At 38.2% G+C, this 25,273-nt stretch overlaps 1 protein-coding gene across 2 annotated transcripts in view; it reads right to left on the bottom strand.

The window, feature by feature from the left end:
* Nucleotides 1-25,273, bottom strand: part of sdcbp2 (syndecan binding protein (syntenin) 2) — a 48,566-nt gene that overhangs the window by 18,786 nt on the left and 4,507 nt on the right. For both annotated transcript variants that reach the window (XM_051932591.1, XM_028812136.2), the window contains exons 2-3: nt 7,686-7,740; nt 5,717-5,807 (exon numbers count right to left, since the gene is read on the bottom strand). In XM_051932591.1, coding sequence (XP_051788551.1) covers nt 5,717-5,807; nt 7,686-7,736 — 142 coding nt within the window. In that variant the 5' untranslated portion in view covers nt 7,737-7,740. The remainder of the gene's footprint in view (nt 1-5,716; nt 5,808-7,685; nt 7,741-25,273) is intronic.

Here is a 25,273-nt window from a genome sequence, read left to right as displayed (position 1 = left end):
ATTCTGTGGCTGGTCAATTATAAGCTAAATAATGGATATCAGTAAATAATGTTTTATGGATTACAAATTGTGCAATATTTAGATGCTGCTCCTGAACCACAAGTCACAACTTTGGTGGTAATTGTTCGTTCTTTGACTGTTCTATGCCAATTAAAAATAAATAAGTCATCCTTGCAATAAAACATGCATAAAACGATTAATGTTTTGATGGTATCTCATATGGCAATCATGTTTTAAATCTATTACACAGAAAATATTGAACTGATGCCCGACTTAAAAATTAATGCAATTTGATTTCCAATTTATCTATCACAAAAATATCAGATTAGATATATTCCCCTGACTCATACATCCCTACTTTTCATGCTTCATTTTTCCTTATCATACATAGGCCAGGCAAATCCCTTTAGTCTAAATGTTTTAAACGTTTCAAGTTGTTGCCTCCGAGATGCATCTGTGCCACCTAATTTACCTGTGATGCAGTTGTGGTGGTTTGTGGGAGGGCAGAGTAAACGAGTTTTCCTGGAACTGCATAAACCAGGAACGTTGTCTTCCATTTACTAACCTAATAAAAGGGCCTATTTTATTTAAAGATAATAAGCAGTGAGTTCCTGCAGCAGAAACAACTGATTCAGCATTGTTTGGATCAATAACTCAAACTGTGCTTTCACTCTGTTAGATGATCAAATTTGCAGTGACGATAGTCAAGCAAGTCTAAATCCATGTGGGGCTAGCAATGATCAGATTAGCACCCTACATCACATTTAACCACTAATGTGTCTGGGACTACTTGCTACCTCACACTCCGTACAAACGCTGAACTCAAATAAGCAAGGGGGGCTGTGGATTGGGCTGGGTTACGGGACAGACAGGAGTACAGTGGAACCTCGGGTCACGAATGTCTTGGAAACGTACAAATCCGAGTTATGACCAAAAAGTTAGCCAAACTTTTGCATCTGTTCACGACCACACACTCGGGTGACGAACAAGCCAGTTTCCCTTCTGGTTCATACGCGTCAATGATTTCCGCACGTGTTCAGTCTCTCCCTGTACTTTGTTCTCTGTCAGACCTGCGTGCATTCGCTGTGAACTCTTTGTGCTCTACAGTATTTTGTGTGCTTTTGCATTAATTTTGCAATTAACCATGGCCTCTAAGCAAGTGAAGAGTGGTAGTGTTGGTGAGAAGGTTAGAAGATAACTGAAATCGAATTAAAGAAATTATTGAAAAGTATGAGCGTGGCGTTCGTGTTACTGATCTTGATGCCGAGTATAAGAAGTCAAAATGTACGATTTCGACTATTCTAAATAGAAAGAGGCCATTAAAGCAGCTGATGTTGCAAAATGAGTTACAGTGTTAACCAAACAGAGCCCTCAAGTGCTGGAAGAGGTGGAAAAACTGTTGCTAGTGTGGTTCAACAAGAAGCAACTTGCAGTGGACAGCGTAAGTGAGGCGATGTTATGCAAGAAAGCCAGGAAGACTCGTGGCGATTTGCTGCAAAACTATCCTTCTACGAGTGGCTAGTTCTTCCTCCTCACTTCCTTCATGCCAGTACTAGACTCATGCAAGGTTAGTTTTCTTGGGTTGCTTATGGTTAGTTTTTGCATAAATTAAGGATTTTTCAAATTTTCATTTTTTCCCTGTGCTTAAATCTCACTAAAAAAAAAAAAGTGATTACAGCAAGTGGTTAGTTTTCTCAGTGTTATTCAATGTTTTTACATTTAGTTTACAGTAATCCCTCCTTCATCGCAGGGGTTGCGTTCCAGAGCCACCCGCGAAATAAGAAAATCCGCGAAGTAGAAACCATATGTTTATATGGTTATTTTAATATTGTCATGCTTGGGTCACAGATTTGCGCAGAAACACAGGAGGTTGTAGAGAGACAGGAACTTTAATCAAACACTGCAAACAAACATTTGTCTCTTTTTCAAAAGTTTAAACTGTGCTCCATGACAAGACAGAGATGACAGTTCCGTCTCACGATTAAAAGAATGCAAACATATTTTCCTCTTCAAAGGAGTGCGCGTCAGGAGCAGAGTCTGTCAGAAAGACAGAGGAAAGCAAACAAATTAATAGGTCTGTTTGCTTTTAAGTATGCGAAGCACCGCGGCACAAAGCTGTTGAAGGCGGCAGCTCACACCCCCTCCATCAGGAGCAGAGAGAGAGAGAGAGAGAGACAGAGAGAGACAGAGTTTGTTTTTCAAACAAAAATCAATACGTGCCCTTCGAGCTTTTAAGTACGCGAAGCACCGTACAGCATGTCGTTTCAGGAAGCAGCTGCACAAAAGATAGCAACATGAAGATAATTTTTCAGCATTTTTAGACGAGCGTCCTTATCGTCTAGGTGTGCGAACAGCCCCCCTGCTCAATCCCCCTACGTCAGGATCAGAGAAAGTCAGCGCAAGAGAGACAGAAAAGTAAGCCGGGTAGCTTCTCAGCCATCTGCCAATAGCATCCCTTGTATGAAATCAACTGGGCAAACCAACTGAGGAAGCATGTACCAGAAATTAAAAGACCCATTGTCCGCAGAAATCCGCAAACCAGCAAAAAATCCGCGATGGAGTGAAGCCGCGAAAGGCGAAGCGCGATATAGCGAGGGATTACTGTACTATTATTCTACCTTTCTATCTATTTTGTTTTACCTGCATTTTTTTTTTTTTAAATCAGTCTTTAATTTAATATTGTTTTTTGTATCAGTATGCTGCTGCTGGAGTATGTGAATTTCCCCTTGGGATTAATAAAGTATCTATCTATTACGCTGTGCATTCTATGGTATAATTAACTAATTTGGTGCTTAAAAATCTTTAAAATATATATATATTTACATACAGTTCATACAGTCTGAAACGGATTCATTGTATTTACATACAATCCTATGGGGGAAATTAGTTCGGGTCACGACCAAATCAGGTTGTGACCAGAGTTTTGGAATGAATTACGGTCGTGACCCGAGGTTCCACTGTATATGTGTGTGCCTTGATGTGCTCAGTACTGTAACTATAAAGTATTCACCCCTGTGGACAGATTCACACATTATGGTTATAAATCACAGTCAATTTATTTTGGCTTTTTAGACACTGATCTGCACAAAAAGCCAAAGTGATCTAAATTAAAATTACACACAACTATTCAACCTCTTTAATTAAAAGTGAGGTTTTCGCCATCAGACTAAAATGCAGCATTCGGCATAAGCCAAACACTACACTTCGTAATAAAACACATCACTACCATGAAGCATGGCTGTGGCAGCATCTCTGCAGCAAGGCCACCAGACTTGTGAAATGAATGGAGTTAAATACAGAGGAAAACCTAATGCGGTCTGTACCAACCTGCACCTTGGGACAAGATTTGTATTCCAGCAAGACAACGGCCCTAAGCAGAAGGCCAACATTAACAGGAATGACTTCAACAACAATGTTAATGTCCTGAAATGGCCAAGTCAGATTCCAGATCTCAATCCAGTTGAGAATTTGGAGCTGGACTTCATAAAAGGCTAAGCATTTTTACAAAAAAACAGGAAAATGACAGGGAGCACCAGATACTAAATACTGACTTGTGTGATCTATTATTTTGCATTTATAATTTACATCACTTTGCAGAGATCTGTTTTCACTTTGACATTCAAGTCTCTTTTGATCATTACCAAAAAAGCCAAATTAAATCCACCGTGATTCAATGTAATATAACAATAAAACATGAAAACCTAAGGGAGTGAATGCCTTTCGTAGGCATAGTAAAAGTTGCAATGTTTAAAACTTTACTCATTTTGTACTATAGTTGTAAAAATGAACAGCTCGAAGCCTGCATTCTGAGAAAGGTACTATAAAAATAAACAATTTAAACAAATACATTAACCTTTTCTAAAAACCAAGTCTCAATTAAAAGAGTTCTTAAAAACACACCCACACATATTGACACACCAGGAACAACAACAGTACACACACAAAGCAGTGATTTTTAAAAGTAAAATACTGCAAGTTAATATTTAGAGTAGATAATAATTCTTTACATTTATATAGCTCTTCTCATTACTCAAAGCCACTTCAATCACCACTAATGTGCAGCATCCACCTGGATGATGCAATGGCAGTGATTTTCACACCAATACACCCACCTCAGATTAGCAGTTGGGTGGTGAAGTGGTGAGAGAGATAGCCAGTTAGAGGCCAGAATGACTAGATCGTGGTGGACAATTTAGCCTGGACATCAGCATACACCCCACTCTTTATGAAGGATGCCCACGGATCCGTTATGACCAAAGAGCGTCAGGACCTCAGTTTTATGTTTCATCCAAAGGACAGTGCCATTTTTACAGCAGTGTCCCCCATCACTGTACTGGTACATTGGGATCCACATTAACACCATAGGGCCTGACCAACACCACTTCCAACAGCAACCCAAGGTCTTCCATCCAAGTACTGGCCAGTCCCAAACATGCTTAGGTGCAGGTGGATGACCTGTTCTAATGTGTATGTGGTATACATGATGTGCAAGCGTAAACAAATGTTCACATAAGGGGAGAGGACTCACTCCTCCTCTGTAGAAGGAAATCTACTGGAATGATGTAATAAAAAAAAAGATTTGTCCATTTACTGTGCTAGTAAGTATGTGAAGGTCTGTTTGGATTGAATCAATCTAATTCTAGTTATGACTACAAACTTGCACCCTAAGCTAACCATCGCATCAAAAGGAGTCATTATATTGTAACTGAAAATGCAATTTAGGAAAAACCAGGGCTGTGGAGTCGGTAGATAAATCCTTCGACTCCTTAGTTTCCAGTACTTTGGACTCTGACTCCTCTGTATTTAATATGCTAATGTATTTTCCATGTTGCTTGAAGGAAGGCAACATACACGTCATTGAACCACAGAACTACTGGCTAGGAAGCCGACTCTCTACCGTACTGGCCAGTTTAAACAAATGACAAGAACCCCTGAACACACATCAGGCCATAGCACACACCTCCAACCTACGTCATTACACTTGTTTACTCTCAAATGAATTGTTAAACACATTATATCTGAAATAAAATGAAAACACTTTTTGTAATGTGCCATAATCCAGATTACAATATGTGAACTTCAGGTTGTATAATAGCTCAGCTGAACTTCACACTAGTAGTAACACAACTATGCACTGGGCTTTATTCTTACATCAGAGAAGTACTTAATTAGGACTACTGTTTGTGAAGTGGGACATTTGAACGTGCTGTATTTTTGTTTCCATTACAATTCAAATTTATTAGGAGTCGGAGGTCGGTACATTTTTGCCAACTCCAGGTACCCAAATTGTCTCCGACTCCTCAGCCCTGGGAAAAACACACACACACACACACCATGTTGGAAAAGTAAAAACAGTGTAGTGTTCAGTGGAAAGGAAAAACTTAAAGGGAAATGCAAATGTAAAGGACTACACACAAAAAGGGTTTTGGAATATATAAATACTTGCAAAGTCTGAACAATGCAGAAGAGGAGAAAAAAACAATAACCCCCACACGCTGCTTTGAACATTATTTCAGAAAAACATCCATCTCCAAAACTTTTCTTAGAACCCTGAAGGTAGTATCAAAGTTGTAAGCACGTTTAATGTGGACATACACTAACAAACTCTCACTCACTCAAGGGAGCACAGATTTATACAGCAGGAGGCACAGACGCCAAGTAGGTAGCGTGGTCAATTCAGTGACGGCTCTGTTCACATAATGTGACTTTCACTGACCTGCTTTGGAAGACCAAGTTCCTCCTCCAGCTTCAGTGGCTTCTTCTGCAATTGCAGGTGTGGTTGTGGAGGCAGCAAAGTTGGTCTGTGCCTAGAATGACAAACAGATCAAAATAACTAAAGGAGAGGCAAGAAAGGTGTGGCATTGAAACAGCAGGGTTACATTATATTTCGTTTTCCTAAAAGAAATAATAAAAAAAAAAGGATTATTAGATCACCAAATGTGCACAAAAAAGCCTGCAATGCTCATCAAGGGTGAAAGAATGTTTTAAAGTAAGTTATTGAACAAATTAATGAACACTGATGCATGGCATTTATCTGACACTTGACAAAATATGGTTACAGTGCAGATAGGTTTGTTATGGGGGTTGGAGAGGAGGAGAGAAGGAAAAAAAATTCCACTGAAAAGTTATCCAATTTAAAATAAATAGTCTGAAGTGAAACCTACATAAATGTATGCCTTCCAAGTAGGGAATGCATTTTAAATATCATTGTAGAAGAAGAAACCTGTATTTAAAGTATATGTATTTTTTATTTAAAAAAAAAAATCCCATCATCGATTATGGCCATTTGCCCCCAAGCAAGTCACTGAAGCAGCCTATGATCTATTTTTATATTGTTCTGTATTGTACAAAAATAAGATCTTATCAAATAATTAACCATGTCTTGTTAGAAAGAAAAAAAAATCACTATAGAAAACCAAAAAAAAAAAAAAGTCATGTAATACACTAATCAATACACAAAACGTAAAAGACCAAAACATTTAATATGTACTGTACAAATATGACATCTGACAGACTCGGACAGTTCACACTCTTTAGCCAGCTTACCTACTTATTGAAAATGTGCTTTTTTTGGATACTTCAGCACTATCTTCCTTACCTCTCCAAAATGCAACATGATTTTTAAAACGTCTGCAGATGCTCTTGGACAAGAGGGTCAACAGTAGTGAACTGTCATGCTACATACACAGCTCCTCTGCACAAACTGGCAAAGAGGAATGCTGGCTGTACAGTTACATGTAGATTCCTCTCCTATATTGTGCTTATAAAAAGTGAAGACGACCTTAAAAAAATGAAAGAACCCAACTGCTTTACAGATTATCCTAAAGTTTACGTCACATGCAATGTAACCATACATTCCCTTCAGTGGCAGCCATGTGTACAAAGAGGATCACCGCAGAGACCAGACATCTTGACAGGCATTAACTTCCACAAGATCTACAGCACTGCCCATGCCACATGTTGCATTTGCCACAGTCAGAATCTTAACACTGCCTTCATTATATAACATTTTCCAACAACTGTATGTATGTATAGATGTAAAAGAAAACTGTATCTATCACTGACATTTGTGCTTTGCCATTTATACTGATAGCCTTAAAGCACAGGTGTCGAACTCCAGTCCTGGAGGGCCACAGTGGCTGCAGGTTTTCATTCTAACCATCTTCTTCATTAGTGACCAGTTTTTTGCTGCTAATTAACACTTTTGCCTTAATTTTAATTAACTTGACTCGGGCCCCTTTGTTGTTCCTTTTTCCTTAATTAGCTGCAAAACAATAAATTAGACAAAACGAGCTGCCCACACGACCAGCTATCCACAATATCAAAAAAATAAAGAAAGGTGAAGGTCTCAGTAAGACTGATCTCTCAGATCATTTTGATGGTGTTCTTAGAAAAAACCGAAAAATCAACAATTTTGGAAATGTCTGCTGTGGCAGAATGAGAGCAGCAACAAGCCATGGAATTAAAGAACGAGTTTAATTAACAGCAAGAATCGGCTTCTCATTAAGAAATTGGTTGGAGTTTGAAGACCCAATTTAGCTGGTCATCTGTTGGCTCGTTTCACATCTCATTTCTGTTTGGCTGCCATTTAATGAAGAAACGAATCAAGTCAGAGCACTGAATCCTTAAAAACAGGGCTATTAAAGCAAAGTTGGTTTGGGGTAACACAACCTTAAAATTCTTACCTTCATGACTTTGTCAACCTTCATGTCTTCTAGTGAAGGATAGAGAGACATCTTTCTACAAAGCAAATGAACATGGATTACAACCAGAGATATTTTCCACAGATGATTATTTTACTAACAACGCACAGTCTTCATGTGCCAGCGGCACTGGGCAATAGTCTAACTACACCCCAACTCTTTCATTCTCGTGGTGCCAATCCAGTAGATAACTTTACATTCTCACTACAGATGCTCCAATTAGGTTTTGTTTTTGTACTCTAAGCTCTTGCATAACCAGACACAGAAGCCTTATGTTCAACATTAAGGTGTCAACTTTATTTTATAAACATACCAAAATATAGACTGCAGGTGTTACCTGTTCATTTTTAATATTAACAAAATGAGATTCTGTAGCCATATAAATCAGAGACCATAAAATTCCTTTAAAATACATACTTTAAATATCTAGAGGAAAATATTTCAACCATAATACACATGGTATAAAAGCAAACAAAATTCATTACATTCTGTCATTGTCCAGTTTCTTTTGTAATGTACTTATCTGAAACAAAGATTAAATAAAAAAAAAAAAAAAAGTGACACATGCAAACAAGAACTCCACTGCATTATGTACACAACAAACTTCCATGTTTACACAACATTCTTCTCAAACCAACTTATCCTTAAACCAGTTCAGGGCCACATGGAGGATGTGGCATGGCGTTTCCTGGACCAAGGCAGGAAACCGCAATTTACCTAACGACACTACTAATTCCAAAATTAATGGCACTTAAGACACAAAAGGGAAAGGCAATGAACAGCACACCTCAAGTTACAGTATCACAACACCAGCACCTGCAATTGGAAATCGTCTCAAGTCAGGTGAAGCCGAGACATCAATGACGCACTTAGTTAGAATTTCACTGCACACGTGGCAATAATGACCCAATAAGCCTACTTATAATTTATTGTGACATTTTCCATAAACATTGTATTAGTAATGTTTTGTTGTGCAAAAGGGAAAAAAAAAAAAAACCCAAGTGATGAAGAACCTTGAACTGCATGCCAGAATAACCAAGAGTCTCAAAATGGTCCAGAATTAAGCCCCTCTACACATATGAAGTTATTAACTTTGCATTTGACGACCAGTGTTGTAAGTTCACCCTAGACAGGCTACTGTTACCAGACACATAAGAGACAGGTTTTTCTTAAAGTTGACAAGCCAATATCTGTGCAGGGAGACTGCTGCTTTACTGTTTGTGTAAAAAAAGCTACCTCTCACCTTCAAAATGTCCATCTCAAGCAGGAAGGTGTTATTTTGCTTTCAGTGCCCCTCCTGATGTGTTTTCAAGACAACGTTGGCATTATATGCGTAATTCATTGGGATTAATAAAGTATCTATCTATCTATCTATCTACACAATCATTGATACAACCCTTATTTATTTATGTTGTGGAAAAATTTATGATGTGAAAGAGGCCATCTCAAAAAAAAAAAAGTGCCGTGACATCCCAGATAGAAGGTACCTTCTCCGCTAGTCAGACAGAAGCTGGCAGTAAAGAGGTGGCTTTTGGCCAGGGAGGTCATCTCATATCTTATATACTTGTTACACCACACAGGAGGGTCTGTGGTTGACATGGACATTTTATCAACAGAATATTACTCTAACATTAATGGTATATCCTCCTCACAAACATTTCATTCTGCATTTAAAATGGTTACTGTAATCATCAGAAAACAGTCAGAAAAAACATTTAAAACATTTCTCACAACCTCATTGTAAAATTCAGCTGGCAGTTCGTCCTTCTCTACCACACAAAAGACAATGACATATGGGGACAAAAAACACTCCGTTTATCATAATAAAGTAGACAAGCATTGGAATTTTGGATAGTTGAACCATATATCAGGAAAGATACAGAAGGGTGTGAAGTGCAGCAGTGGTTTGTTGAGGAATCACAGGACCAACCATTTAAGACCACACATTCTGGACTGGGGTAACAGACATCGGTCAGTCATAAAACCATAACATTTAGACTACAAAGGCCCTCAGAAGCGGCACTTACAGCATAAGCTAAAGGAGAACTCTCGTTGATGTTTGAGCAGGTACTCCCTGTAAGTCATGCAAAACAAAGCAGTTCCTTTCAATGTTAGCTGATCTCTCTCACTCAACCGCTACCTTACTATGTAGCACCACCACTACACAAGCAGCATTCTGACCTAAAGACGTCATTTCAACTTTTCAGAGATGGTTGCATTTTTTGCCAACTGATTTGCAAGTTCACAATGAGAGTTTAACTACTGTCACCAAAAATAAAGGCATGAATAAAATGCTTTTGTGCAATCCGGACAAGCCTAGTTCATCTTCACTGTTTTTGGAATTGGACAAACTTCAAAATTGATTTACTACATATATGACAGTAGAAATAAGTAGGTCAACTGCAGACGTATTCCAAAATCCACATTTATGAACTGTTCCATTGTGGCTTTCATGAAGCACTCAGCCTAAAAAAAAAAAAAGCCTGAACGGTTTCGAGAAAAGGATATTTTAATACCCACTGATGGCAGGAAATGCTGTAGTCACCACACTTACAGACTTCAGCAGTTTATTTGCTCTTGGCAACATTCCATTGTACAGGCTTCAGAATTTAGCCTGGCAATCAAACAAACACTCTTTTATTCAAATCATTTAACATACACAGACACAAGCCTGATGGAAATGCACTCATGTTGAATATACTGCTCATCATCCTGGGACCATTTCAGATTCCCTATGTTACCATCACAGTATATTATGTGGAAGACATTAATCTTGGATGCTGGTGAAACTCTGACACATTTCTTAATAAGCCTAAATGACACTTCTATTATGCCATTAACTAACTGCTTTAATGAGATGACTGTTGAAGATTTGTACTGTACTGATACTCTGATCAGACGCGGACCGAAATTGGCCAAATTTCACTACTAAAAACTATTGTTGGCCAGCAAACCGTCCAGAAAATCATGTTGAAAAAAATTCTTGTTTTAATTGAACTTTATGGTAATTTAGTCGTAGTGCTCCTGTATTATGATAGTTCTGCTAGTGCATGTCTTGTTTTGCTCCAAACGTCCAGTAAACAAAGGGCAGTAAGACTTTACCAGAGAGAGAGAGAAAACACACTGGAATATCAGCCTTTTATTAAATAAGGTGGAATAATAAACTGAGAAAAAGGAATCAGCAAGGCAAAACGGCAAGAAAAGCTACTTTAATGAAATCAGACCTTTTTATTTTGTCCTTTAATTAAATTGGATACTGCCTGTCCGTGTCTGAAGGTGAGCGAGCTTGTATTAAGTATAGAAACACGCATTTTCAACTTGAAAAAGATGAAGAATTTGAAATTGCTGCTTAACAGCAAATTTGTCTATTTTAGCTGTAAACCTGTTAATGATGTTGGCCTTGTATGTTCTTGATAGACATTTTATGAACATTTGATAGATTTGCAGATTTAAATGTTTGTGCTGTGTTTATAATTTGTGAGTGTGCCATACAGAAGTAGTTCTAGTAAGAAACAAGTACTGTGTAATTAAATGATAACTGTGGACCACCAGGGCACTCCAGCCACTCCAACCCCGACAGACAGGCAGGCAGAGACACAAGTTCCAACACAGCACATACTTTATTTCTATGGGGAAACACTTTTGTCTCATCTCCCCAATAGCAACACAGTGCAAACACAGCAACAAAGCACAGTTTTCATCTTCTTCCTTTTCTCTCCCTTTCTATCCTTCTACCTTCACTCCTCCTGGCAAACTTTGTCCACCTTGTCCCGACTCTGGCTCCCAGAGTAGTGGCTGCGGGCTCCTTGTAAAAGGCACCCTGAAGTGTCCCAGGTGCTCGTTGACCATCTTCCGGCAGCACTTCTGGGTGTGGCGGAAACACTACAACCAAGGGCTCAGCAGAAGCTGCAGCACCAACCCTAGCGGCGCCCACGGAGCCCAACATGGATGCACCAAACTCCAACTCCCATGGAGCCCTACAGGAGTCCGAGGCAACACTGCAACCCAGGGGGCTGACACCTAGCTCCTAGGAGGTGGGGTGATGCTCTGGATGCACTCCTTCCAGCGCAGAGGCATCCCGGCCAGGTAAAGGTCCCCGGCCGTCCACCACATAATCCATATTTATAATTACACCTCAAGAATTAGGAATGTCATGCTACACTGGGGGACCTTGTATATAGTACATGCACATTTTAACAGCAAAAACCTGTAGTGCAATTAGTGATTAAAACTGATCAAAACCTATGAGTGCATGTATATTTAAGTAGCGTTTAACTACCAATATCAATTAATTGAATCTGTGTAAAAATACAGTATATACATTTTTATTACACCAGTGGTGAAAACTACTTTTTCCAATTAAGCTTTGTTTCAGATGAGCACATAACAAAATAAATTAAACAGCAGCCGCCAGCTTGCAATTATGAGGAGCATTTATTTTGTTTTATGTCATATATATCATAGCATATTTATGGCCACTGAACAATATGCCTACAGAATTTCATTTTGTTGAAAAAAAGTTAACACCCGTTTAATTACAAAAACACCGAAGTTATTACTTAAACATATAAACACATACACGTCTGGTTATGCAGAAACGTTTGGTGTTTAGGGATGAAGAAAAGAAATTGGCCAATTCAGAAACATGAAATTCGAACCAGGGCTTAAAAGAGTTCAAGGTCTTGACTTGATCAGATTGAAATTTGGGGATTTGAGTGGCCAAGATTCCATGGGATGTACTAAAACAACAAGTCTGGTTCATGGAGGAACCACCATGCAACACAAACTCTTTCAGGATTATGATTTCAGATTTGGAGACACTCATTTGTATCCTGTGTCAAAACTTAAGTACAAATCACCTCAACATACCAAAAAAAGGGGGCCAAGACAACACATTAGGTGGAAATGACCTTTAGGTAACCAAAAAGATAATCTGAGAGCAGACTGCGCTTAACAAACAATCCCTTTGTAAAAATGTAATGGGAGATGAAACAAGACATCCCAACAGAAGAGTCTACTCTCATGCTGAAGGAATCTGAAATGAAACCAACTACTCAAACACAGGGACTGAATTACACAGCAGTTGCCCTAGAACACCACACACAAGATGGGACAAGATGCACAGTCTGTTCTAAAAACACAAATCACAACCGGTCTACAAAAAGACAAACAGCTGGTTGGCGGTTTCAAGGCCACAATAGAATGAACATTGCTCCTCCTGGAACCAAAAATTATGCTTTTCAAGATAGAAAGCACAAGGCTCATCCCTGGTTCCAGGAAAAACAATCAGCTGGAGTGTTTTCTCCTGTACTCAAGCACAGCCGGCTAAGGAGTGTTTCATCTCAGTAAGAAGAATACTTAAGCCCCCTTTATGAATATTAGTCACCTTAATTAGTTAAAAGCATCCCCTTGGGAATCAATAAAATACATTTGATCTAAATAACACTGTCAATACAGCAGCTAGAGTGCTTCATGCAGGACCTGAAATGCTCCATCACGGTTTCCTGTTTTTAATCAAACCTCAAGATGAAAATGAGTGGTATGCACTCTACGGCACTAGATTTGCCTTACAATGTGTAGCCTATTGTTCTTACAGACAAAATGGTGACTCATAAAATGAATTCAAAAGTCTAAAACCAGCAACTGTCTTCCTTATAATAACCACTTCACTAGCACCAATATTCTCCCTTTCGGGAATCAAAGGAGTTTCTTTCAGCCAGTCAGACATCGGGCTACCCCAAAGCCTTTCTTCTCCACCAGGATTAGGTTACTAGAAGCCGGACATTCTTTAAAAGTTAAAAATGAAAACCAAAAGGCATAAGAGATTATAAACTGTTATGTTACACTGTTCTGTTAAAAGATCACATGGAGGTATGAAAACAAGTTAATACACTCAAGTAATCTAATTAAAAACATCTCACAAGTAAACAAGAATGAACACAGCAAAATTGCCTCTGGCATGATGCAGCATCAACCAACATTGTGGCACACTCTAGCAAGGACAGAAATAATGTCAAACGATAACCCGCAGGCAGTGGAAAATAACAGAAGCTCTTGCCTAGTACATTGTTCTTGACAATCAACCACGGTCAGTTGTTGATAACGCAGGATTTTGGTGCCTCCTGAATGTGTTGGAACCCAAGTACAACATTCCAAGTCATACACCCACGTCACCGATGTCAACTTACCAAGGATGCACAAGTTTGTAAAAAAGCATGTCGGCAGCTTACTGCACAACATAACAGCAGTCAGCTTCACCACTGGCATTCAGAGAAGCAACTTTTGTTCAATGTCTATCATCAGCTTAACTGTACAGTGGATAGATGAGAATTTCACTTTCTAGCGGGTTACTGTATGCTGCAAAGACAAAGAGCTGGTCATCTGTTTCAGGCCAAGAAAGAATGGAGATTAATTCTCCTGGAACCAAAAACTACACTCTCAAGGTAGAATGTACATAACTCGGCTTTGGTTCAAGGGAACAATCAGCTGGAGTGTCTTGTCCTATACTCCAGCACAGGAGGCTAAGGAGTGTTGAGTCTCAGTCATAAGAATACTCGGTCCCCCTTTATGAAAATTAGTCACCTAAATTAGTTAAATATCCCTTTAGGAATCAATAAAATAAATTTGATCTAAACAACACTATATCAATACAGCAGCTGGAGTGTGTCATGCAGCACCTAAAGTACTGAAATGCTCCATCTCAGCTTGCTGTTTTTATCAAAACTCAAGATGAAAATGAGCGGTGTTCACTCTAGGGCCTAGATTTGCCTTAAAATGTGTAGCCTATTGTTCTTACAGACAAAATGGTGACTCATAAAATGAATTCAAAAGTCTAAAACCAGCAACTGCCTTCCTTAATCATTTCACAAGCACTAATATAACCCCTTTAGGCAAAGAAGTTTCTTTCAGTCAGACAGACAATCGGGCTACACCTAAGTCTGTCTTCACTGGCAGGATTAGGTTACTTGTAGCCACCCTAACCAATGGTTGCACCTCTTCTTAACAGCTAAGAAGTTTTTTCTGCCTTTAAAAGGAAAGACTGATAAAAATGGCCGAGAAGGTAGCTGTATTAAAAGGCACCAATGCTTAATTTCACGTATGGTGCTGGTCTATCAACATTATATTCTATGGTCCACAAGTCAAGTCAAGTCAAGTTGGTGAGCATGCACTAGTACAGTGCGTTACTACACCCACTATGCGACGAAACAACTCAGGATCCCGGTTGGCAACCCCCCCAGGCAGACATGTGGTCTAGTCCCACCCTCCAGAAATGACTCTCTATCTGCCGCAGCCAGGTGTTACGTGGGTGTCCCCTTGGCCTGGTCTTGCCACTTGGGACCTCAGCAATAAGGGTCCTGCAATCCGGATCTCCCCTGGGGAATTGCGCCACATGGCTGTAGTGCCGTAACTGATGCTCCTTCACAATGCAGGTAATGTGCCTCTCATTTCCATAGATTATGTGCAAATTTAAAATAAACAACATACAGAATGCACATATATTGTGTATGAATAACCTGCTTGTGGTATGCATTAACCAAGTCATTAAAATTGGTAGGAGAAAACTTGACTCGACTCTGAGAATGCTGGATTTAGAGTCAGAGTTACTAAGAAAAAGAAAAAAAATGTCAGATCAGAAACTGGCATATAAAGTTTACAACGGGCAAAAGTTTGGAATCACTCAGAAATCCACAGTAAAATGTCCATTTTATCTTTTTACTGTTGCAGATGACAGCGGCATTTGAAATGTATTATACAGGAAAGCAAATCAGCAGAAACCCCATAAGGCATTCATTTCTCATCCTGCAGACTTTGATGTACTTATCCTCTTGTGCAACTGAACATTCCCCCTTTTTCTATTCTAGTTAGATCAGTTTGCCCTCTTCAGTCAAGACACTAGTGGACATCTATGTATGAAATCTTCAGTTTCTTTGCAACCTGTCACATGAAATAACCTTAATTTCGCAAAAACGGGATCACTGGTTCTTCAGAAAGCTGTCACATTTCAGTCATTTTTTAATACAGAATGGAATGTCAGTTCCTTACAACCCAAAAGGGGCCAAAAATAAATTTAAAAAAAAAAATAGAACAGGTTTTTAGTTGTGCTAACACAAGTCAAGGTTTGCCTAATAACCAATCAGCACTTAAGCTAAGCGAAGATGCCATTAAGACACTGGAGTAATGGCTGCTGAAAATGTGGCTTTACAATCATATGTGAATAATAAATTATAAATCAGTCATTTCAAGTAGTAATAGCCATTTGCATCAGTAATGTTCTGGCTATATTTCTCAACAAATGTAACTTGATTAAAAACGATTAAAACATGAAAATTTCTACATGCATTTCTTTGAATGCCTGCTTATGTTAAGATTCTACACTAAAAAAAAAATATATGCAGAATTTTTTGTGAGGAGAGTAACTGCTCTAGTTTCAGTTATGCATAAAGTGACAACTTCTACACACAGAATTATGTGGAATTTAATACATACTTTAGACTATCTGGCTTATGTGGAAGCTATCTGTATTACAGTTCCAGCATACAATGATACCATTGTGATATTTACCCCAGTTTTCACTAAAGTAACTGGACTTGACATCAACATCTGAAAGACTGAGTCTACCTGCGTAGTATAAACTATCAGGTCACATGCCAGGTAAGAGGAAAACAAATTGAATTGACGGATTTTGTAACGCAGCAGCAGGATATGACAAAACATTAGAAGATGTCCTGAAAAGAATCCAAAAGTCTAAACAAGCCTTCAGATCACGGAGTATGACATTGAAACTATTACAATTACCCTTATCCACAAAACTACAAATTTAAATGCTAATGTAATGAACATGGTGTTATATGGTTGTGAAACTTGGAACTCTCCCAAGCAATTGTGAGCAGGCTACAAGTATTCATTAGACACCTATGGAAAAAGATTGAACACGTTATGGCCAAATACAACTATGAATTTTGATTTGTTAATAAACAATAGTAAAACAACAACAACAGCAGCAGCAAGCTGGCATGTCCTTGGAATAAATCAAATTACAAAAGTTTTAGACTGGTACCCAGTACGTAGTCACTAAAAATGAAAGATGACATATAACCTGGAAAAGGACATCACTGAACGAAAATAAAAGGTTGGAGCTCCCCAATGCTCCCTGCAGGAGAGAGAAGACTACTGCTATCAGGTCAAATATCACTAGGGATCTAGAGATGTAATGGTACCGATACTGGTATCAAGTCTCAGTCCAATACTGTGTTCATGAACTTGTACTTGTATATAAAAAAAAAAAAAAAAAAAAAAAAAAAAAATTAATATACATATAATATATATATATATGAGCACCGATACCCATCACAAATACTATTAACCAACACACACACACACACACACAAATGTGATTGTGTGAATGTGAAGGAGCAAAAAAAAAAAAAAAAAAAAACACAAGAACACAAAATGTCTGAAGTTAGGGTTGGGGGGTTACGGTTAGAAATTAATGATGAAACCCAAAGCCATAACGGACTGTAAACTGCGTTCTGCTTAAAGATCAAGTGGAGGTATGAAAACAAGTTAATACACACACACGTAAAAACATCCTAAAAATAAACAAGCATGGCCACTGCAAAATTGCCTCTAGCGACGTGCTGCATCAACCAACATCGTAGCAAACTCTAGCAAGGACAGAAGAAATGTCAAACAGTAACTTGTTTGCAGTGAATGTACTCTTGCCCAGTGCATTGCTCTTAACGATCAACCACTGTCAGTTGTTGATAATGTGGTACTCTGGCACCTCCTGAATGTGTTGGAACTCAAGTACAACATTCCAAGTCATACCCACGTCACAGAGGTCATTTTACAAAGCAAGGATGCACGAGTTGTTAAAAAAAAAATTAATCCGCTGAAGTACACATTAGAGAGATGATAATTTCACTCACCAGTGGGTTATGCTGCATGCAGTGCAATTTCGATGCTCACATACAAACCAAGCAATAGCACATACATTTCAGGAAATATTTGGCACTTGGATTATTCTGAAAAGTTATGTGCACATTGTGCTAAAAATGATAAAAGGCATTGAGGACACTGAATTCCAAGCTTTTCCTGCGTTGCTCATACACTCCGGCTGGCAGTTGCCTTTTTTTTTTTTTTTATTTCAGCAAAGTGTTGCAGATGCCATGACAGTCGGACGTAAAACAGCTGGGCAGCATTCAGACAGCCTATGAAATGAGTATACCTTGTTTTGATTTGAATGGCGATGCTTAATTTCCTCTAAGTGGGAGTAGGCAACGTGATGCACTTCAGTTGAAAATAGTGTATGTGGTCATGTCATGGTTTGCTTTTTCTAGGTCATATGCTTAATTTCTATTTAATTTCTAATTAAATGCTAAGATGACTTACTTAAAAACAAAAACTTCACTATTTAAACTACATTTCACATTTTTCACATATTACTTTGGAAATTCTTTTTTTATAGCCAATGACTTGAAATCTAAGAGTTGGTTTCAGATACATTGCTTTAATCAGTGAAATGAACTGCTCAAGGGTCACTTTATACAAACCAATTTTGGCAGATCATAACACAAATCTGTTTGCAAAACATGGTATGCAATGTATCCGTTTTCTGACAGAAAGTAACTGAATAGAATTAGAATATGTGCTGTGCAATATCGTTGCTGCATAGTGCAAAGCATTTACTGGTGTAGAGTTTTTCTATTTACTGGAACTCTGCAAACAAGCACTGAACATAAACCTTACATGTTGATTTTACTGGTGTATGTGTATGCATCAATACTGACGACTCCACATTCAAATTCATTATTTTAATGGAGCAATGCTATTTTTGCTTTTTCTCCAAGAAAGATCACACATTTCTATTTCAATTCATTATTTCAATTTTCCAATATACTCAATAGTAAAAAGTAATTCAGTGGAATATATCTCAGGCTTATGTCCTACATTAAAGTGCATTTTTATAATTAAACTAAGGACCACAAGTGTTAACTGTTCATTTTTATTAACAAAATTCTGTAGGTTTTTTGCTCAGTGACCATAAAAATACTCAAATAAAATTTAAAATACATCAATAAAATATGATCAAAAAAATTTGTATCCATAATATATATCGCATAAAAGAAAATTCTCCTCATTAATCTGCCATATTAATTTTTTTTTTGTAATGGACATATCTGAAACAATGCTTAATTAAAAAGTAATTTCCCCATTACCCCAACCAAAAAAAATTTCACACACAATTGATATTGGCAATTAAATACTGCTTAAAATGTAAAAATACATGCATTTAAAAGGTTTTAATCATTTTAAATCATTGACTGCACTACAGCTTTCTTGCTGTTAAAATACACATTTACTATGTACAGGGGTGTTTTTCTTCAGTTTATCAGCTAGACATTTGTGATTCTTGAGGTGTTGTTATAAATGTGGATTAGCATTTTAAATTATGTAGTTCTTGTTTCTTACCAACCTTATGCTGTGTGACACATACCAACAAATAATAAACATTAAACATAATGGGAAATAACTGCCTTGTTTCAGATTTCCCTTTTATCATCAGAAAAGCTTTACAAATTACCATTCTAAAGAGCATTTCAATGTCAGGAAAAAATACTTGGCTACCTCAACCTACATGCAATTTATGAAGGCTGCTGACTTGGCACATAATTCCTAAAAAAAGGGTATAATAATTGTTTTTCATTACAGTTATGTGTGTTATGTTTTTGCAGAGTATGTAAATGGGGGGAAAAAAAATCAATCGTCTTTATCCTATATGCTATTTTTTGACCGGTGGACACCCCATACAGCCCCGCATTGCAAACTTATCAAAATTGGGCTAATCTGTTTACCTTCCACAAGCAGCTTTTTCCATATTAGCCACATTTGTAAGTTGATGTTAATGAAAGCTTTTTCCAAATAAAAAGTATAGCGAGGAGCAAAACATTATAGGTCATTACAATGCAAGATCCAATCCCTTGAGTCACTCCATTTGATAAAGCACAAATAGATTTGCCAAACCTCGAGTTATGTGAAATACACAAAATGCACACAGATGAGCGGAGGGCACATGGGGGTGATGGCTTAGCAGAGTTTGGTGGACTAAAGTAACATGTTTAAGTAATCATGAGTGATTTTGTATGGGTTTCACATATGCATTACAGGCGTGCAAGTGTGCCGGTTGCACCGTTCTCTTTGATCATGCCATTATTTTTCATGCTCATTTATGCAATGCAACATGTATTCGAAGTGAAAGCTGCATCAGTGCATGACTCTTAAGCGCTGCATGCTTTCCAGACACACTGAAAGCAAACATATTACTAACGAAGGAAACAAGGGTATGTTAAGTACGAATCTACATGTGGTAGCACTTAGAACTTTTAACCTATGTTCAAATATATTTGAATATTTACATACTTTTAATATTATTTTTGCACTTCAAACCCTAAGATTGTTGGATCAAAGCAAATCACTTCATCTGCATGTGTTCCAACTGGAGAGACAAACATACCACAACTGTATCGCTCAAATGCAAGTTGATAAGGATAAAGGCAGCAGCCAAACAATATCAATGAGATATTGTTAATTAAGGCAATTAATTTGAAACTGTATGGTAGTCAGTTCAATTGAAGCCTCCATTTCAATATGTAACCACTCAACAGGGTCTGTGCGCTACTGAGACAGACAGTATCCAAAAATGTGTAAGTTGCCTTGAAGAAAAGCATCCACTGAATTTACACAACAATCATTCACCAACACTGTATAAAAATGGAACAATGCTAAACTGGAGACAACCCCTCCAATACAAAAGGGCTCAAATATGCACATTTTAACACCTAGTATTTACTGCTGCTACACCACCTAATCCTTGTAAATCTATTTTGCAGCTTGCTGAACGAAGGTTATTTTTACATTCAGTGGATCAACTGCATTAGATAAGCAACTTCCTAAACTCTACACAAGAAAGCTCTTTTCTAGCTTATTTACTGAAATGCCATTAAGCATCCATCAAGATTTTTTGAGGACGACCTTTCTCTCTGCACAAAGTAAAACATCTTCCATGTCTCCATGAGGCTCTACTGACAGAGGGCCCCCAAGTTAAATGCTTTCAGATACAGTCCAAAACACTGTACATGCCACTGAGGTTTGCAAAGAACACAAAGAGTTCTCCTCCTTAATATGCAAGCCACATAACCTGCAGATTTCACTTTCCATTAAAAAGAGTTGCTCTCACAGACACTGCAGTAAAGAACGTGTGGATATGCAAAAACTGAGTGACAAAAATGCTTACAAAACAAAACGTTAGAAGGTGATTGATGAAGAGTGCTCAGAATCCCCAACAATTAGAAACAAAAGAGCAGACTGCACTCAATATGTAGCAAAGATTTTTTGAACGACTGAATGCCAATTTCCTCTTGCAGTATTGCAGAAATGGTAAAAATCAGGCATATACTTTTTCTAAAACAGGATTTGCCACAAGCTAGTCTTTCACTTAATTTAAAACAGGCAGCAGTCCAAACTACTCTCCCAAACCAACAAATGAGTATTTGCAAAAGGTTACCCACCCATTTGTGGTCACTTCAAGCTAATTGGTGGGATATACATGGAAGAAAGTGGGTGAACATCTCCCACTCTTCTACTTCTGCCTGTAGCTTTATATCTTGGAAGTCAGCAATTTTTAGGTTCCCAACAGATTTAACTCATGCTCAAATTTAAAACTTGCAGCTTATCTCATAAAAGTGATACAAATGAAAATTATGATCTGACATTATATCAGATAGTTGAACTATTTTCCAGCCCGATGACCAGATACCAACAAGTACAAAATTCATTTGTCTACTTCTGCCAAGTTCCTTGATGTTAATTGTACTAAAACAATGTTATAGTGTAGAAAATTCCAGCAAGACACACTAAATAACCTAACTGTAAACAAGACCCCAAATCAACAGATGCATCAATAAATTGCAAGTGGCATTTAATGTGTTCATTATGCCCAAAACACCTGCCACTAGCACGGTGACATTGCACAGTCCTACAAGTGGCATAACATGAACCTTAGGCAATATGTGAGTTTTGTTTTCAACCATGTAATTAAAATCAAACACATTAAAATTGATTGTGTACATTTTCTTTTTGTGATGGACTGGCACACTGTCCACGGATTGCTCCTTGCACATTGTGTTCTGCGATTGGCTCCAGCTTTCCCAAAACCCTGCCCTAGGAATTGATGCATTTGTTTTTATTTATATTGGTTTCTTCTTGATGCCCTCTGTAGTCTTTGTAGCATCCGCTATAACAGTGCAATGGCTCCTTGATATCACTAAAGAAACCAAAGTAAAGGGAGATCCCAAATTCAAACTGAACTGAAACACTACATTTTTTCCCCATTTTTCCAAGATAAATACTATAAAGTGTCAGAACAAAATGGTGCCACATGCCTTCTGCTTCAGAGACAATACAACTTTGAATAAAGACACAGAACCCAACCCTTTTCTTTAGAGCAAATACCTAGAATACAAGCAGTCCCTCAAAAGTAAGGAAAATAGGGCAGCAGAGGGACAGACATTAAAGCTTCCAACAAGTTCACGTTTAAATATTTTTTTATTATGTTTATATATACAGTGGGGGAAATACGGTAAGTATTTGATCCCCTGCTGAATTTGTAAGTTTGCTCACTTACAAAGAAATGAGCAGTCTCTAATTTTTATGGTAGTTTCATTTTAATGGAGAGAGAGAGACAGAAAATCAACCAAAAATGCTGAAAAAAAATACATAAAAGTTTGGTATGTTTACTAGTGAACATCCGGACCTGTACATGTGCCTTCAGGAACAGGGGGACCTTGCAGGCACTGCAAGATTTCAATCCATTACAGTGTAATGTGTTACCAATGGTGTTCTTGGTGACTGTGGTCCCAACTGCCTTCAGATCATTAACAAGCTCCTCCCATGTAGTTTTGGGCTGATCTCTCACCTTTCTCATGATTATCCTCACCCCATGAGGCAAGATCTTGCACGCAGCAGCAGACCAAGAGTGATTGATGGTTAATTTATATTTCTTCCATTTCCAAATAATCGCACCAACATTTGTCACCTTCTCACCAAGCCTCTTGCTGATGGTCTTGTAGCCCATTCCAGCCTTGTGCAGGTCTACATTCTTGTTCCTGATGTCCTTTGACAGCTCTTTGGTGTTGTCCATGGTGGTGGAGAGGTTGCAGCGGAAGAAATTGATTCTGTGGACAGGTGTGCTTTATACACAAAATGAGTTGAGATCAGGAGTATCTGTGATTGAGAGTGACCAGTGTGCCACACAGCCAATCTGTGGGAGCCAGAACTCTGGCTGGGTTGTAGGGGATCAAATACTTATTTCTCTCAATGATATGCCAATCAATTTATAATTTTTATTGTAATGTGTTTTTCTTCAGGATTTTTGGTTGATATTCCGTCTCCATTAAAATTAAACTACCATAAAAATTAGAGACTGTTCATTTCTTTGAAAGTGAGCAAACTTACAAATTCAGCAGGGGATCAAATACTTATTTCCCTCCAATGTATCAAGAAAATTCTTACTTGAATGTCGCCCACTGAGTAATGCCTGCAGTAACAAAGAAATGGAATCAAAAAATGATGACAACAATCATATATACATACATACACAATACACAAAGCAAACATTTGTGTTGTCAGCCTAATGGCCCTCAAGTAGCCCTATGAATTGCCTGAATCTAGGGGTCCAAGGGTTAATGGTCTTCTACCTCAGCCTGAACAGACGAGGGACGAAAGAGACTGCACAGGATGGCAGAGGTCTTTAATAGTACTCCTTGCCTTTACTGTAATTCAGAACTACTCATATTAAAAAATAAACCACAATAACATACTAAAATAAAGGAATAGCAAAAAAAAAAAAAAAAAATCAAAAATGAAAACTATTTCTAATTTTACAACCCCTTATTTCTGACAAAAAAATGCGAGCAGCCAGTTATGACAGGACAACTGGCTGCTCAATGGCCCTGAAAATGTGGGATGTAGTTTGGGTCACAAGGGTACAGCCAACTCCAAGCACCAGAGGCCCAGAATTAAGTTCCAACTCTGACTTTCCTCTGCATTTGTGCATATTTTTGAAAGTCATGCTAGTTTGATTAACTGAGAATACTGCACGACTCCAACAAATGTGTGTTTGTGGGTATGATCATGCTTCACATCAGATGCTCCTCTTAGCGTCTGGCTCTCCCAGACCTTAATAAGGGACAACATTGGTTAACATAATGAACAATGACATACAGTAGTCTGGCTTCCTGCGCTTCATTTGCACAGGATTTTTACTTGAGGAAAACCAATGATAACCATGTAAGTTTAAATGGTACACAACAGGAAAAGTCTTGGGAAGATATGGGAGTCCTTGAATTCTTAAGGCCTGTGCTGACAGTACTTGTGTCATCCTCCATCGGTCACTATGGTTCCAAAAAGTGTGACTTTTATGGAAAGAATCTGATGTTAGGATGAGCAACAATGGAACACAGGAACAGTCTTGTCTCATTTTATCTTCACCTTGTATACCTCAAGCTATAAATATAAACACCAGGTCATGCCACTTGCAGAAATTCTCAAATGATTCCACTCCAATGGGGTGTATTGACAAAGGGGGGGAGATAGAAGGTGTCAACTGGAGAACTTTTATACCTGTATGCAACTCAACATCAGCAAAACCAGGAAACTGCTTACTGACTTCATCTGCACTAAAGACCTATATACTCAGGCAGTAGTCAGAGGGTGGATTTTGCGTTGGTGTGCTGCTACAAATACTTGGGTGTCCACATAAAAGATGGGCTGGACTGCTCTCGTAACACAGAGGAACTATATAAAGAAAGGGCAGAGCAGACTCTTCTTAACACAGAGGACTTTTTTTTAAATGCGAGCAGTGAAATCCTTTACATGTTCTACAACTCTAACTGTTAATGCAAATTCCTTCTCTGTAATGTTCTAAGCTAGTAACATCACCATGGCCACCAAACCAACAAGCTAATTAAAAAGGCACACTCAGTGATAGGACACACTGAGGACCTGCTGGAAGTAGCAGTGAAAAAGAAAATGAAGACAGAACAGACAGCCATCATAAACAATGCTGCACATCCTCACTCTGACACCATAGTTTTGGAGGACTATCAGCCAATGAATTATGGAAGCACTACACAGACTCCTTCATACCGACAGCAGTATGCCTTTATAATGCATCCTCGTGACTGCTCTTGATAACCAACTCAGAAATTTCTGCCTTTTGTAACTCTTTCACGTGTTTGAGGAGGGGTGGATGTTTGATACATTGCTTGAGGTTCTGTAACAACCTAAATTTCCCAATTAGGACAAAAGGTTCCATCTATTGTTTTAAGATGGCTCAGTATAAATGTAAATGAATGCATGTTCCTGTCCAGCTATAGATATGGACCCAGTCCCAGGGTAGCTCACACATTAAATATGATGCTGCTAGGAAAGGTCAACTCTTAAAATGCCTAAATTTTAATTGGAAAAACAGAAGTGGAAAAAAAATGGAAATGAAACTAAGACCTGACATT

Source organism: Erpetoichthys calabaricus, chromosome 10 (assembly GCF_900747795.2).
Source record: "Erpetoichthys calabaricus chromosome 10, fErpCal1.3, whole genome shotgun sequence".
Classification (NCBI taxonomy): Eukaryota; Metazoa; Chordata; class Cladistia; order Polypteriformes; family Polypteridae; genus Erpetoichthys; species Erpetoichthys calabaricus.
The sequence above is the reverse complement of the archived record's forward strand: the minus strand, read 5'-3'. Positions and strand labels throughout refer to the sequence as shown.